At 33.3% G+C, this 17338-nt stretch overlaps 2 protein-coding genes across 4 annotated transcripts in view; one reads left to right on the top strand and one right to left on the bottom strand.

Moving 5' to 3' along the window:
- DOCK7 (dedicator of cytokinesis 7) overlaps window positions 1-17338 on the top strand; it is a 243640-nt gene that overhangs the window by 83966 nt on the left and 142336 nt on the right. The window lies entirely within an intron of this gene.
- Window positions 9550-17149, bottom strand: ANGPTL3 (angiopoietin like 3). The gene is made up of 7 exons (XM_023194966.2): window positions 16611-17149; window positions 15856-15966; window positions 13497-13611; window positions 12818-12931; window positions 12304-12399; window positions 10437-10703; window positions 9550-10043 (listed from the first exon to the last, which is right to left on the bottom strand). Exons 1-7 carry the CDS (start codon window positions 17103-17105, stop codon window positions 9859-9861), a joined length of 1383 nt encoding a protein of 460 aa, XP_023050734.1. The 5' UTR covers window positions 17106-17149; the 3' UTR covers window positions 9550-9858.

The following is a 17338-nucleotide window of genomic DNA, read 5'->3' on the forward strand; positions in this document are numbered from 1 at the left end:
TTCTCCTGCCTCAGCCTCCCGAGTAGCTGGGACTACAGGCGCCCGCCTCCTCGCCCGGCTAATTTTTTGTATTTTTTAGTAGAGACGGGGTTTCACCGTGTTAGCCAGGATGGTCTCGATCTCCTGACCTCGTGATCTGCCCATCTCGGCCTCCCAAAGTGCTGGGATTACAGGCTTGAGCCACCGTGCCCGGCCGGTAATGATAATCTTTTAGTTCATTTGGATTCTTTTTGCCTTCTCAGGAATGTTTTAGGATAAGCCATAATTTCTGATAATATATACCAGTGGTCACTATACAAATATTTGTGTACACATTTTCCCAGTGAATAATGTTTAAAAAAGGAAGATAAAGTTGACACTAGGGCTCCTTTTAGTTTATATATGGCCATTATCTTATTAAATCTGATAGCAGCCTGCACAGAACCAATATAGTTATCCCTATTTTATAGATGACAAAGCTGAAGTTCCAGAGGGTTCAAATTTATATCTGAAAAAACTAGGAATTTAAGCATTGTTCATGTGTGTTTTAAGAAAATATTTGCATATTGTATTTAGTTTTAGTAAGAAACTTGAGAGGATTGTAAAGGGTCTCATAGGGAAAAAATGAAAAACTGTCTGAATACAGGGGGTATGAATGGACATCGTTGAAGCATTTGACTGAGTTGAGAAATCATAGGAAAGAGAGCTGTACTCTGAAAGTGACACATTTCCTATACACCTTTCACTTCTCATTTTTATGTTCATTATCAGACAATTCAGAGAAAGCTGTCTAAAGGAGTATATATTAGTTTAATTTACTTTTATTATGTATACTTTAAAAAATGTTCTTTTGAAGATATTGAGTCTTCTTAAAGACTTAAATCTGTTATTTAAGTTATACCTGAAGTTAGAGATTTTCACCTTTAAATAACAAACTCTGTCGTTCCCTGCGCCTCCCTACCCCCACACACAGCTGGTCAAATTTATTTGCATAGGGTTAACTGAAGAGGGACCTGATCTTTTCAAATTCTCTGTAGGGGTAAATGAAGATACACAAATATATGGTAGTTTCTAACAATCAGAAAATGAATGATGTTTCTTACTGCACCATACAAGTGGGGTTTACATCAAATTCTTGCTTTATCAAGGAAGTACTTACCCTGTCACAGTATTTTAGAAAAAGTGCTAGTGTAATTGTTAACATTAAGTTAACCAAATAAAGATCTTTCTCAATGGTGAAAAAAATCTTTTATTGGATATTTGAAATCATCTGAAAGTTAGGTAATAGATTGTATGCAATGTTACTTGTGTTCCAATTTGTTACTTGATCACCACTGTTGTATTTGAGTTGTAATAGATCAAGGTACATTAATTGAGCAAATGCTTATGTGTTTTACTGACATTCAGTTTTTAAGAGATACATCCACAGAACACATGGTATTCTTGGCAGGATTGTTAGAGTTAGCCACTTTTCCAGTAATGGCCTTAGTTGTAATCACCTGTTGAATGTGTTTTTCTACTTGGTGTTTTTGAAAGACTGTATCTAGCAAACATGGTGTTACTAAGAATGTAAGAATGAATACAGTGGTTCAGACCTGGTAACTATCAGGGTGAGAAGCAAAAGGATTTTGGTCTGTTAGGAATATGCCCATATATCTCTTAATAAATTTTAGTAAATCTATTTTCTGTGATCTAATCTGAATATAGTTTTAAACTTCTATTACGGAAAATTACAAAAGTAAAGAGAGCAAATTAGTACACCTGCACCTAAAATTAATACACCTAAAAGTAAAGAGAGCAGATTAGTTTTTTTTAAATTTTATTTTACTTTAAGTTCTGGGATGCAAGTGCAGAACGTGCAGGTTTGTTACATAGGTATACGTATGCCATGGTGGTTTGCTGTACCTGTACCTATCAATCCGTCATCTAGGTTTTAAGCCCCACATGTATTAGCTATTTGTCCTAATGCTCTCCCTCCCCTCCCCTCCCCTCGCCCCCAACCCCCTGACTGGCCCCAGTCTGTGTTGTTCCTTTGCTGTGTCCATGTATTCTCGTTACAGAATGGGCTAATTAACTTGCATTGTCATTTTTGTTTTATCTGTTGCTTGTCCTGTCTTTTGTTTTGGTGGTAATATTTTTGAAGCAAAGCCTAGACATCATATCATTTCACTTGAAAATCCTTCAGTATATATCTCTAACAGATAAGGACTTTTTTTTGTGTTTGTGTGTGACAGAGTCTTGCTCTGTTGCACTGGCTGGAATACAGTGGCGTGATCTTGACTCACTGCAACATCTGCCTCCCTGGTTCAAGCGATTTTCCTGCCTCAGCCTCCCAAGTAGCTGGGGCTACAGGTGCAAGCCACCACACCCAGCTAATTTTTTTTTTTTTTTTTTTTTGTATTTTTAGTAGAGACAGGATTTCACTATGTTGGCCAGGCTGGTCTCGAACTCCTGACCTCAGGTGATCCACCCTCCTTGGCCTACCAAAGTGCTGGGATTACAGGCGTGAATCACCATGCCCGTCCAGATAAAGACTTTTAAAAGTTAACCTCAATAACAAATGAAATGTTTTATGATCTCTTTAGAATTTCACTATCATTAGTTTATCTTGAGTAGTTGAATGAGCTTATTAAATACTGATTAAATTTTTTTTCCTAAAATATTGTTTCAAGGAAGAGCTTGGCCAGTCAGAATATGTGTATTATTGATGGTATGACGTGAGAGCAATGTAATTCATGTTTCTTAAACTAGGTTATTACATGATAGTAGGTCCTTTGAACATAGGCTTCTAATTTTTGTGTGTGTACCATAGTACCTTGTGGTTGTCTTGTGAATCCTGTGATACCCTTTTTTGCAATATAGATTGAACATCCCAAATCTGAAAATCCAAAATCTTAAATGCCCCAAAATCCAAAACATTTCAAGCACCCATATCATACTCAAAGAAGATCTCATTGAAGCATTTTGGATTTTCAGATTTGAGGTGGCTCAACCGTGAGTATAGTGCGAATATTCCAAAGTCCAAAACAAATATGAAATTTGAAAGACTTCTGGTCTTAAGCATTTCGAGTAAGGAATACTCAATCTGTAATGTTTAAATGTTTTTTAAATGCATAAAATATATAGAATAACAAAGGAAATCAGTTACATTGAATTAAAATTATCAAAATATTAAAGTTGTGATATTTGTTTATTAATGATTTAAATAACATGATCGGGCTTCAGGTTCAAAAACTATTGTATTTTCTAAATAGTAATAAGCATCAGCAATATTTTGGATGTCTGTAATAGTGATATAAAAATATGTATGTTTCATATTAGTTCAACCATTGTGGAAGACAGTGTGGCGATTCCTCAAGGAACTAGAACTAGAAATACCATTTGACCCAGTCATCCCATTACTGGGTATATACTCAAAGGATTGTAAATCATTCTACTGTGAAGACACATGCACACATATGTTTATTGCAGCACTATTCACAATAGCAAAGACTTGGAACCAACCCAAATGCCCATCAATGATAGACTGGATAAAGAAAATATGACACATATACACCATGGAATACTATGCAGCCATAAAAAAGGATGAGTTCATGTCTTTTGCAGGGACATGGATGAAGCTGGAAACCATCATTCTCAGCAAGTTAACACAGGAACAGAAAACCAAACACTACCTGTTCTCATAAGTGGGAGCTGAACTATGAGAACACACGTACACAGGGAGGGGAACATCATACACTGGGACCTGTCGAGGTGGGGTTAGGGGAGGGATAGCGTTAGGAGAAATACTTAATGTAGATGATGGGTTGATGGGTGCAGCAAACCACCATAGCACGTGTATACCTATGTAACAAAACTGCATGTTCTGCACATGTATCCAAGAACTTAAAGTATAATAATAATAAATGTATGTTTCTATTAATGACAAAATCTTATATCCTGCTTATACTGCTGTGGTTGGTTTACTACATTCATAATTTAAGGAAGTATAAATTTCAGCTGAACGTTACTGAAAATTCAGGAACTTTTCTTTTCTATTCAAGTATATGGTCATCTGCTTTAGAAAGTGTAGGTTTTTGGCCGGGCGTGGTGGCTCAAGCCTGTAATCCCAGCACTTTGGGAGGCCGAGACGGGCGGATCACGAGGTCAGGAGATTGAGACCATCCTGGCTAACACGGTGAAACCTCGTCTCTACTAAAAAATACAAAAAGCTAGCCAGGCGAGGTGGCGGGCGCCTGTAGTCCCAGCTACTCGGGAGGCTGAGGCACGAGAATGGTGTAAACCCGGGAGGCGGAGCTTGCAATGAGCTGAGATCCGGCCACTGCACTCCAGTCCGGGAGACGGAGCGAGACTCCGTCTCAAAAAAAAAAAAAAAAAAAAAAAGTATTGGTTTTTGTTTTTTTTTAGAGTTCATAGATGGCTCAAGCTACTGCCACATACTCTGCTATTTTGGTTTTGTCCTTGTTATACTACTCTTGAGTTTTATTCTATCTAATTGGTCCTAGTTTATTTCAACTATAAAAATTGAGTCGGCCAGGTGTGGGGGCTCACGCCTGTAATCCCAGCACTTTGGGAGACCAAGGAAGGCGGATCACAAGGTCAGGAGTTCGAGACCAGCCTGACCAACGTGGTGAAACCCCATCGCTACTGAAAATACAAAAATTAGCCTGGCGTGGTGGTGCACACCTGTAATCCCAGCTACTCAGGAGGCTGAGGCAGGAGAATCACTTGAACCCAGGAGACGGAGGCTGCGGTGAACTGAGATCACTCTGCTCACTGTGCAGTGCCACTGCACTCCAGCCTGGGTGACAGAGCGAGACTCCATCTCGGGAAAAAAAAAAATTATTGAGTCAAGAGCTCTATTTCTTAACATTTTAACATAGCCACTCAGAAATTTAGTTAGGGGCTTGCATCTGAAGGTGATGGAGTGTTTTCTTAGATTACGAAGGGAAGGAGTAAAGTTCCAGAAACAGATGCAAACTGTGAGAAGGGCAGTTTTGTTCTTCTGTCCTGAGGATTATAGTATGTTCAGTTAGGAAGCATTTATAGAGATTATTTACTTAAAGGAATGTGAAAAATGATATGGAAGATCCTGTTTTTAAAAAGTATATACATTTGTTTAGAACTTTATAGTTCATGAAGCTATTCAAATACAGTGTCCGGCTTGATTATTACAACCCCAGGAAGTATTAATAGATTTGACAGGATTATTATTCCCATCTATTGGGTGAGGAAACTAAGGTTTGGCTGCGTTTTTGAAGATAAATAGCTACAACCTTACATCTTCAAGGTTGTAATTTATTGCTCTTTCAAATTACATACCCATACATTTTATTAGATGTATGACTTTTCTTAGGACTAAACATGAATTTAGAAAAAACAGCTTTTATATTTTAGATAGAATCCTTAAGTTTATTTTATATTTCCTAAAATGTTATTAAAACCTCATTGTATTAAGGGTTGTAGTAGGGGATTGTTAGGGCTACTTTCATGACCTTGAACTGTGCACCAGTTAAGTAATTTTACCCTAGTTGATTTGCCATGAGGATACTTTGGACTTTGATAAAAGGGCCAATTGTTTGGTCACTTTCTTTTCATTTTTAAAACTGCTGTGTTGGATAATCACTCAGTAGTACATACATAAATGCAGTGTTTATGGCTATTAGTGATGGGGAAAAAATCACAAGGAAATTTGATGATCTTACAACAGAAGGTAGAGTATATATGAGTACAAATTTGGAATACATTTTTTAAAGGAGGCAAATAGTAGATGCTCAATAAATATTGGTCAATACCATTTATAAAATTAATGAATGAGTTAATTGATGTTTATGAGTTATGCTATTAGGAAGTAAAGATACAACCATGAAAATATGGTGATTCCAGGATGGCACAGTGTATGTAAATAGATTACACTACACTAGGTTACCCCATAATGAGACACATGTGTAATTAGTTTCAGTAAAATTCATACTGGTTCAAAATAAACTCTTAATATAGGAGTTTTTCAGTAATTCACTAAAATGAAGTGAAACAACTATCTTTGATGCTTTTGGAGCTTTTAGTACTATTTTTCAGAATTTTTATGATGATGATTTGCCATATTCTCTGTATTTTCTCAGTAAGTGCCATTTGAGCAGTATGGACGGCAATTCTGTATGGTTTCAGAGGAATGAGCTGCCATTTGCTAGAATATTTGTGGAAGAATCGAGATATCTGCACCTTAAAATACGGCACAATCTAACCAATCAGAAACGTGTGGGGAGACATTCTAGACAAATGGAATACATTAAGAACGTGTGGAGGACATGTTTAAAAGTAATTTTGATTAGAACAGAAGGTTTGTGTTGTTGAAAAAAATGGCTAAAGAGGCAATTTGGGGCCAGGTGATAGAGACTGTTGAATACCTGGAAGGATTTTGGATTTTGTTCCGAAGGCCTATACTCTTCTAATTGGCATATGCATTCTTGTGAGGGCAGAACTATATGGGATGTGCAAGTCCTCATGATAAACATGACACATCTTCTAGGAGCATCACTTTTTAGAATACTTAGGGGAAAATAAATATTTTTATAGGAAGTTTTTTTTTTTGAGACAGAGTCTCACTCTGTTACCAAGGCTGGAATGCAGTATTATGATCATGGTTCACTGCAGGCTCGACTTCCCAGGCTCCAGCGATTCTCCTGCCTCAGCCTCCCAAGTAGTTGGGATTACAGGCACCTGCCACCGCACCCAGCTCATTTTTGTATTTTTTGTAGAGGTGGAGTTTTTCCATGTTGCACAGGCTGATCTTGGGACTTCTGGGTTCAAGCAGTATTCCCACCCCAGCCTCCCAAAGTACCAGGATTACAGGTGAGCCACTGCAGACATGAAGATAGATTTATAAAGCACAATTCACATGCAATTTTAAAGTAAAATTCTAAGATTTAAGCGAAGATCCAATAAGATTCTGAAAGAAATTTGTGCATATAGTAAGTTATTTTATCCTGTAACTCTAGAACCTAAAAGGATTTGTTTTCATTATCCTCTGCTCTTATACTTCTTCAGTAGATGAGCTTGAAAGACACAGGTCTAAGCAGTATGCACCCATTACAAATTTATTTTCAGAAGATTGACAGGGAGAGGGACATAAAATTAGGAGGAAAGAGGAGACTAATATAATCTAGCACTCAAGTTAAAGACAGACTTTGGGGAAGAAAGCTTATAAGATTAAGAGATGTTTCAAGAAAAGATTGTGTTGAACTTGGTGGCTTATACAAAAGAGGTAATTTACAAAGTTGAGTGAAAAGCTAGAGATGTCTTCCAGGTTTCAGGCCTCTGTGACTGGGAACATGCTGGTCATATTAATGGATATAAAGAAGTGAGGAAGATGGTGTGAAAGAGTCGAAAGGAGGGAAAGGTGGGTAGAAAGAGATAGCAGTAGCAGTCGGGCTGGTGAATTATTTATTTTTTTGAGTCAGTCTTGTTCTGTCACCCAGGATGGAGTGCAGTGGTGTGATCTCAGCTCACTGCAACCTCTGCCTCCTGGGTTCAAGCAATTCTCCTGTCTCAGCCTCTTGAGTAACTGGGACTATAGTCACATGCCACCACACCCGGCTAATTTTTGTATTTTAAGTAGAGACGGGGTTTCACCCTGTTGGTCAGGCTGGTCTGAAACTCCTGACCTCAGGTGATCCACCCGCCTCGGCCTCCCAAAGTGCTGGGATTACAGTCATGAGCCACCATGCCTGGCCTGTTATTTTTGATATGTTGAATTTGAGTGAAGTATAGGGTATTAAAGGGAGAAATGGCAGATAGGCAATGTAAGAAGGGGAACTGGAAAGAGACTTGGGATGAATACGTAGATTTTGGAACTTTATTCATGGTAAATAGATGAGTCTGTGAGAGCAGATAGAATGTCTGACAGTCAGTGTAGAAAAGATGATTGAAGGTTGTCCATTGGCCCACAGTACTAAATGTGAGAAAGGAATAGGGTTATAAAGATGAATTCAGGTAAGGGATAATCCATGGAGAGTATAGTATTGTGAAAGCAAAATGAAGGTCAAGTTTGAAAAAAAGATATTCACATTAGTAAGTAGTAGAGAGATGAAAGGGAAGGTAGACTGAGAGATCAAAGGGGATTAGACTTTGCTTAGATTAGACAACTGTGAGTTAGTGGTGGAATTTGAGCACTTTAAGCAAAGTAGTGAGGACAGGAGACAGTCCTGTGAACCATAAAGAGAAGAGCTCCTTTCTCCTCTTCTACCAGAAGTATCTTTCTGGTAAAAGAAAGCTTTGTATGAGGAAAAAATCTAATTTACTACTCCTAAAAGGAACAAAATGAAACATGTCCTATGAGAATGTTTTTTTTTTTTATTAAAGGAAACCAAATAGAGGAAGCAACTCATATATTAAATAATGAATTATTTTGCATTTGAAATTGTCCAATTTTTGGGGAAGAGGGGAGCTGTTTTGGTATTCTGGCCCTAAAAAAATCAATGTTAATTTCGACAGCTTAGTCTGTGGTCCTGAAAATTATGGATTATTTTTACCATTATTATTTTGTACTTTTCTGGAACAAAATATTTACATAGGATTCACATAAATCATATATATCTTTTATATATGTGACATATAAAAATATATATGACATGTATATTAGATAATTTGAAATACATAATGCTAAATATTGACAAAGGTAGGTTACTGTATAACTTGGGCACTATATCCTTTAACAAATGGGTTTAATTTAAAATTTCTTACTGGTAGTTTTAAAAAATATATTTAAAAATAAATTCTGACAATTTATACTGTGGTAAAAAAAAATTTGTATCTAATCTTTAGGGATTTAGGGTTTAAATTACTTAAAAATAACAATACATCTTTTGTGATGTCAATAAAAATGCAAGAATAATTTAAATTTCTGTAATTTAGGGGACTGGGTCTTTATTTATTGAATTTTAAACATATATACATACTTGTCAGGCTGTTTAGACATTCAGTAACTTGTTACAAGGTTTATTTCTGCTTGAAAACCTACACGAATATATTAGAATCACAGAATATTTAGGGGAAATATAAACTTTAACTCGATGTCACCAATATGTTCATTCCTATTGTAATCTGACAAGATACGTTTGCAATTACTTGTTTTCATAGTATTAAGTATTAAAATACACAAAATGTATACAGTATATATTTCAACAAATAAGGTATAGTGATACCTCATATTAAAGTCAATGTGACTTAGTATTCATCATCTCCATTTGTTTAAAAGACAGTGAACCTATTTTAATACAGTATTTAATCCTGCTTCATTAGGTTTCATAAATAAATCATATCAAAAATTTACGCCAGATTATTTTGTAGCAAAATGAGGCATCAGTTTAAAAATTTATATTACAGATTTTTACACATACTCTGTGCTGACAATTTTTAGTTTTGAAATTAATATTACAACAAATTTAAGAACTGTATAATTATCAGTACTCTGTATTTAGTCAAGTTTAGAGTTTTAACAAGAAAACTAGTTTTTTAAACTGGGAAAGTTGTAATATTAGCTCATATGATGACTTAAAATAAAAGTCTCAATTTTTTATTTAGAAAAATTATTTAATTAGTTCACTTATTGATTATAATTTAGATTGTGACCATTGAAAATTGATTCCCACATCACAAAATATAAAACAAATAGTATTATAAGAATTTTGATTGAGAAATGTAAATGATATTCTTTAAGGTTATGTGATTGTATATTTAATCTTAAATTGACAGTGACTTTAAGATAAAAAAAATCTATTTCTCAAGCCTTCTCTTAAGGATTTAATACCAGAATATTAAACCACATTAACTTGGAATGAGTTTAATGTTTAATTTATTGCCTTTTAAATTTGCCTCAGTTCATTGAAAGCTTTCTGAATCTGTTGGATGGATCAACATTTTGGTTGATTTTATAGAGTATAACTTTCCATTTTGAGACTTCCAGGATAATCCTCTTCTCCGCTCTGGCTTAGATTTTGCTCTTGGTTTGTTATATTTACCATTTAGGTTGTTTTCTCCACACTCATCATGCCACCACCAGCCTCCTAAAGGAGATAGATACGCAGTTTAGTGGGTACAGACTCGTATGTAGTTACTGTTACTGTATTTCCCCATGAGTTTATCTTCCTTTTTTATAAATATTGTGTTTTAGTTGCATGTATCCCAGCTTTAAATAATCTGTATAAGTTCCAGTTTTAAATAATCTCTATAAATAATCTGTAAACCACCAAAAATAGAAAATCTGAGGAAGATTAGAGGTAAAATACCTGGTTGAACTAGAATGAACACTTTCATTATAGTTAAGAGGTTTTCATCTAGAGAGAAAATGCTTATTTGGGATTTGGATTTTTAAAAGTTGTCATTGCAGATAATAGCTAATAATGTGGGCAGATACTTTGAAGATATGAAAATAAAGTATTGTTATCAGAAAAAGATACCTGAATAACTCTCTGGACAGCTGAAGTGTCCTTTTGCTTTGTGATCCCAAGTAGAAAACACCAAATCTTTGTTTTCCGGGATTGCATTGGGGACATTGCCAGTAATCTTAACTACATGTAGCGTATAGTTGGTTTCGTAGTTTCCCAAGTAAAAAGAATATTCAATATAATGTTTGTTGTCTTTCCAGTCTTCCAACTCAATTCGTAAAACGTAATTAGATTGCTTCACTATGGAGTATATCTTCTCTAGGCCCAACCAAAATTCTCCTGAAAAGAAAAGTTTTAAAAATCTGTGAATTATTAACTACAGCTTGGACACTGACAGTTTTTTTAAGTGTTTTTTATTGGTGCAACTAATTGAGTTGTTTAGTCTTGAATCCCTTGATCAGAGTATCTTAAAATAATACCTTTTAAAACAATTTTATTGAAGATATCTATATGCACAATAATGTTAAAAATATTAATAGAACTGAAAGTCTGATTATCCTTTCTATAATGCATATTACAAGACATATTTCACCAGTGAAATGTGTTACATTATTATAGATATTTTAAAGTCTCGTCATTGGTAGAGGAATATTTTCTTGTAAGTCTTTATATAGATAAACTTTACTATCAGGTATTTATTAACATCCATATACAGTCAAGAGATTTTTGTTAAGTATTCCCAGAGACTTGAGTAATAATAGTGTCACTTTTTTCAAGTGTAAACCTGGCCTTTGGTATTTGCTTAATATATGTTTTCTTTGTAGAAAAAGACAGGAATAAATTTTAAAAGTCATTTTAAATGAAAAAACATGGTTCTTAATAACTTTTTTCTATAATTTTAAAAATTATTTTTATTTGGAATTAAAAACAAATAACAAATATAAATAGATTTTTAAATCACAATCCTTTTTATTAAAGTATTTAGTAAAATGCTTAATAAATTACTGTTTTCATTGAACAGTCACTGTTGTCTTATTGCTATTGAGTTAGTAGGAAGCTTCATTTTAAGGATTGCTGGTAAATACAAGTACAAATGGGTTAGTTTCTTACCAGAATTAAGTGAGTATTCTCGACTTACCTGTCAGCCTTTTATTTTGGGGTTACACTCACTATTAGAAGATTTGGAGCTACAAAACATATCATGAAGTATACCTTCTAGGTAGGGCTTTAACTGGTAGTTTGAATACAAAGTTTTTAAATGGTCAAATAGTACTGAGCATTTAAAAATTTGGTACAATAATGAATGTCTTCTACTTTATAAGTGAGTACTTAGACATCATTCATGGATTTTTGTATGTGCTTTTTGGATTTTAAACATCTGTTATTTTATCTTGCTTATTTAACATTATTTATTTTGTAATCAGAATAATTTGCATTGAGTTAACTAATTCATTATAAGCCACACATTCTATATATTATATTTAAATAATTGAAATTTTAAAATTTATACTGTATGTCTGAGTTTCCTGGTCCTTTTAACTTCCAGTTAATGGATATGTAAAACGTTAATGAGAGAATAGAGTGACTAATCCTAGGAGTGGTTCTTTTCACAGCTTATTTGTAACAGTTACTACTTATATAACATTTAATCAGAATTGTCTTTAATAATTATAGTTATGATCATTATAAGCCATCAAATTAAATTGTGATAAGTATATTTAAGAACAGATATGTAACTGTGATAAATATAATTCAAATAATAACAGTTGTAATAAATGTAATTTACTAACAAATGTGTAATTGTTTGATAATAAATTATATGAAGGCTGAGACTGCTGCTCCTTCATTACTACTTTTCCTAATGCCCGGTCCACAATAGGTTCTCAGTAAATATTTGTAGATCTGCAAATGAATGAATGATTGAATGTAGTCACCTTACCATCAAGCCTCCCAAAACCATATTTGTAGTTCTCCCACGTTTCATTGAAGTTTTGTGATCCATCTATTCGATGTTGAATTAATGTCCATGGACTACCTGAATATAATGAATGAAATCATGTATTTTTAGTAGATTGATATTGACAGATGTAAATAACACTTTTTTGTTTGTTTGCTTGATTTTAGTTGGTGGCTTTGTAAGGTAGTTTATTAATGTTATGGCAATACATTTTATTATTTATTATGGTCTCAAAAAGTTAAGTGAAGGGCAGTTAATGAATTTTGGAATAGTAAACTTATTGATAATAGTCACTTCAGATTATTTTAGAGGAAAAGGAGAATATTGAGTAAATACATAAATAAACAAGATAAAAGTATTAGATTTATGCTAATATTCATGTTATATATATTTCATATACATATATGTATAAAACAATTATAACCAGGTTAATCTTCCTAATACGTACTGAGTAACTTGAACTAACTACTGTCTATTCTCCTTAGACAGGTTTTACCTGATATAACATCACAGTAGACATGAAAAACTTGAGAGTTGCTGGGTCTGATGGCATACATGCCACTTATATGTTCACCTCTATTGTAAATGGTGGTACAATCAGCAGGAATGCCTAGAATCAATAAAATGTTATTACATCAGATTTAGTAATAGGAATATTATCTTTGGAGCTTGAGATTTCACTTGAAATTTTATGAAATTGTGGCAAATGTAGCATTTTTTTCAGTAATGTTTATGTTAAAGCATTTTTCTTAGATGGCATGTTATTTAAGAATGTAAGAATCATTCTTACCAAACTATTTTCTTTTAAAAAATTAATTATCTTTTTAGAGACAGAGTCTTGTTCTATCACCCAGCCAGGAGTCCAGTGACCTTTAACTCCTTAAATATTTCAGCATGTATCTCTTAAACAGGAGGTTGTTCTCCTTTAAAACTGCAATACCATGATCACGTCTAAGAAAATTAATAAACCTTCTATATTATCTAATAATCAAGTCCATATTTATATTTCTGTGATTGTCTTAGGTATATCTTTTATAGGGTGTAAAAAGAACCCCGGATCCAATTTAGGATGATACATTGTATTTGATGGATATCTCTTAATCTTAGAACAAGTCCTAAGAATAGGGAATTTGATAATAATGGCTTCAAGAAGGAAACCCACCAAAGTGTCTTACCATCATGTTTTACATTTCTTATTTCATTCAGCTGAAGAAAGGGAGTAGTTCTTGGTGCTCTTGGCTTGGAAGATAGAGAAATTTCTGTGGGTTCTTGAATATTAGTCATTCTGAGCTGATAAAAGAATATAAATCTGTTTTTTAAAATGATACTGAATACATAATTAGGGGAGATCTGAGTAAGGATGTCAAAAGTACAGTTTGTCTTTCAGTTCATAATGTTACGGTGTTTGATATTTAGATAAACAGTGTTATTCAGATTGTACAGATTACCTGTTCTCAAAATATTTAATCAGGGACATTATTTAATAAATTTAAAAAATAAAGCAAGGCAAAAAAGCAGACACTGGTCAGAAAACAGAACAAGACCAAAAGTAGAGACTGCTTTGCTTAGAATGTTGTAATGTATTTTTTTATATGAATAGAGTATATTTGATATTCTGTTCAGAGTTTAATAATTTTCAGTTTTAGGTCTTACTGATCTTCAGACCTGCTTTAAAGACATAATACATAATTTTAACCTGGCTTTCTTGATAATTTGATGATTTTTGACCTGTAAACATATCTGTAGATGTTGGCAGGTTGGCAAGTTTATTTGCTTACTTTCCATATATTCAGTAGTTTATCGTTAGTTTAGCAATAACATTTTATTTAAGTGTGTTGGGTTTGCAATTTATTGAATGATAGTTTTTCTCATTGACAGTCAGAAAAGCAGAATATATAATATCTTGCATTATTAGTGTTAGTTTTTTGATCCTGGCATAAATGACATTTCCTAGGACCTTATTTAAAAGGATCTATTGTAAAGTTTACTTGCTGGATATTACTCTTTTCTACTAAGTAACTATGTGATTTTAACGTTACTTAAATTTTTAGAGTTTTTTTTTAAATTTAGATATGAGAAAGTTAAATCAAATGATCTAACTCTTCTTCCAACTCAGAAATTCATTGTTTTGGTTTCTTCACACATTTTTATTTTTAGACAGAATGTATATTACTGTAGTAACGTATTGCTTTGGGGAGCAGGTTCATTTAATCATAGTAAAAGATATAATTGAAAAGAATTTAGAAAAATAGCATCATAAGAAGGAAAGTATGGAAACCAAAAGTAGTTGGTGAAAAATCTTTTAGCAGCACTACTAAAATTATGTTTGCTTAGTGGAAATTGGTAATAATATTTGTTTCATATCTCTTGAAAATCATTTTGTTTACCAGTTTCTCTGAGTTTACATTATTTTTTCTGAATCCTCTTGAATGACTGTTTAAGAGTATTATTAATATTTTTTAACTATTTACTGTATATTAGAATACTTAGATTCTGACATAGCTTTATTCTAAACAAGTGCTTCCCTCTCTCACTTCACCAGTTGTTTACATTGTAGATTAATTACGTTGTTGAATGTTGACCTTTAATTATGAGGCACACTATTTCTAGTAATCCAAGTAATAATAATTATAGCGCACACTTCTGTGTGAATGTGACATTACATTTATTCAACAGAAATGCCTAGTATGTGCCATACAGTATTCTATATTCTGGAGTATATACAAATAATGGAAATATGAAGATAATGGAAAAAAACCCCTGTATTCACAGAGCTTACATTTTAGTGCAGGAATAGGAGAGAGAAGTAACTAAAATTTATGTTAAATAAAGGTGAGTGTGCAGGAGAAAAGTAGTTAAGGAAGTAGAAGTTTTCAGGGATGGGACCAGGTAGTTGTAATTTTTGGTTAAGTGACCTTGGAAATCTTCATTGAGAATTTTATGTTTGATAACGACCCTAAGGGAGATCAAAGAGTGGGCCATGTAGATACCATGACAAAAGAGCATTTCAGATAGAGGAAACAACAAGGGCAAAGGCTTCGAGGTGGCAGCATGTTTGATGTGTTTGAATACCGGTAAAGCGATCAAAATGACTAGAGTAGAGGAGGTGAAGTCAGTGAGATGATGAAGGGTCAGGTAATCTTGGTCTAAAGAGCCAATATGAGTGAGATGGAAAGCTATTGTGTGGTTTTGAGCAAGGAGAAACATGATCTAATTTGAATTTTAATAGGATGACATTGGCTGCTATGAATTAATTTTTTTCTTACAATAATCCTGTAAGTTCTCTTACTGTCTTTGTAGTGTATGTGAGGAAACTGAGAGACAAAAAGGTGAAGTAATTTATTCAAGGTCACACAAAGTTTTGGAGTCATGGTTTAAATACAGGTAGTTTATTAGCTTCAGATCCTACAATTTTAACAGGCTGATGTGATAATTTTACTCATGATCCAGTTAAAGCTTGTAAATAATTTTAGGATTCAATGTTTTTACAAACCTGTGTGAAAGATGGGACATACTGTTAAAATATTGACTTACCTGATTTTCTATTTCTTTTATTTGACTATGCTGTTGGTTTAATTGTTTATATTGTTCTTCCACAGTCTGGAGAAGGTCTTTGATGCTATTATCTTGTTTTTCTACAAAAGTCTGGATATAGAGATTAGATTGGTTATAAGTTGCTTTCTTCTTTCTTTTCTATTAGAGTTTTAATTTCCTGTAACACTATCATAATCTAAATTTTTAAACTAATAATGGATTTGAAAAATGAATATTGGCAATTCCTTCCCCTTGTATGCTTCTTTCAAATAGCATATATTTTTGTTCTTAACATTTTATTTAAATTGTGCTATCTCTAAAATTTGTTTTTCTGAACTTCAGTTAAAAGAAAAAGCCCAGCAGCATATTTTAATAGGAATAAATCTTTTCCATTTACTGTATTACTTTAATCTGTTTTAAACACTAGAGAATAGTTTTAAATTTTTTTAACTTTTTACTTACCTTCAGTAATTTGCAACAGTGTAATGACATAGTGTTCTAGATTGTGTTACTTAACCGATTTGTCATTTTCATATAAAATGTAAAGTTTCAGTGTTTTCATATATAGCATTAGGGAAACAGAAACTAACAAAATTATAATGGGAAATTTTATTTTCTGGAGATTATTTTTCTTGGAAAAAATAAAGTATTTCAACAATGCAACAAAGTATTTCAAGTAGCATGCCTTAGAAATATTTTTTTAAAATGTTCCACATTGAAAACATAAACATGAACCCTCTTTATTTTCTACTTACTTTAAGTGAGGTTACTTCTGGATGTTCTGGAGTTTCAGGTTGATTTTGAATTAAGTTAGTTAGTTGCTCTTCTAAATATTTCACTTTTTGTTGAAGTAGAATTTTTTCTTCTAGGAGGCTTTCAAGTTTTGAGTTGAGTTCAAGTGACATATTCTTTACCTCTTCATTTTTGACTTGTAGTTTATATGTAGTTCTTCTCAATTCCTTTTCTTCTTCTTTGATTTCACTGGTTTGCAGTGATAGATCATAAAAAGACTGATCAAATATGTTGAGTTTTTGAAATATGTCATTAATTTGGCCCTTAGTCTTATGGACAAAGTCTTTAAGACCGTGTCCCAACTGAAGGAGGCCATTGGCTAAAATTTTTACATCGTCTAACATAGCAAATCTTGATTTTGGCTCTGGAGATACAGAATCAAATGATGAATTGTCTTGGTCAATTCTGGAGGAAATAACTAGAGGAACAATAAAAAGAAGGAGCTTAATTGTGAACATTTTTATCCTGATTTTCAATTTCAAGCAACGTGGAACTGTGTTCTTCTGGAAGCAGACCTAGACTTCTTAACTCTGTATATACCAATATTTGCCACAGAAACGGTAAGGTTGGCAGGTGAATATAGTTAATCATTAAGCCGTGTTAACTTGCACGAATGTAACCTTCCTCCACATTGAGTTACATCAATGCTAAATGAAATCAAAGAAATGAGCAACTAAATAGGTAATTTGAA

This window comes from Piliocolobus tephrosceles, chromosome 1 (genome assembly GCF_002776525.5).
Source record: "Piliocolobus tephrosceles isolate RC106 chromosome 1, ASM277652v3, whole genome shotgun sequence".
NCBI classification, from domain to species: Eukaryota; Metazoa; Chordata; class Mammalia; order Primates; family Cercopithecidae; genus Piliocolobus; species Piliocolobus tephrosceles.

What these genes read in the sequence shown, in the direction of transcription:
- ANGPTL3 (XM_023194966.2), bottom strand. Translation starts at nt 17,105, where the DNA reads ATGTTCACAATTAAGCTCCTTCTTTTTATTGTTCCTCTAGTTATTTCC. An exon ending in CTACTGTGATGTTATATCAG is followed by an intron (nt 12,400 to 12,817) that starts GTAAAACCTGTC and finishes CATTATATTCAG; the next exon opens with GTAGTCCATGGACATTAATT. An exon ending in TGGTTTTGGGAGGCTTGATG is followed by an intron (nt 10,704 to 12,303) that starts GTAAGGTGACTA and finishes TTTTCTTTTCAG; the next exon opens with GAGAATTTTGGTTGGGCCTA.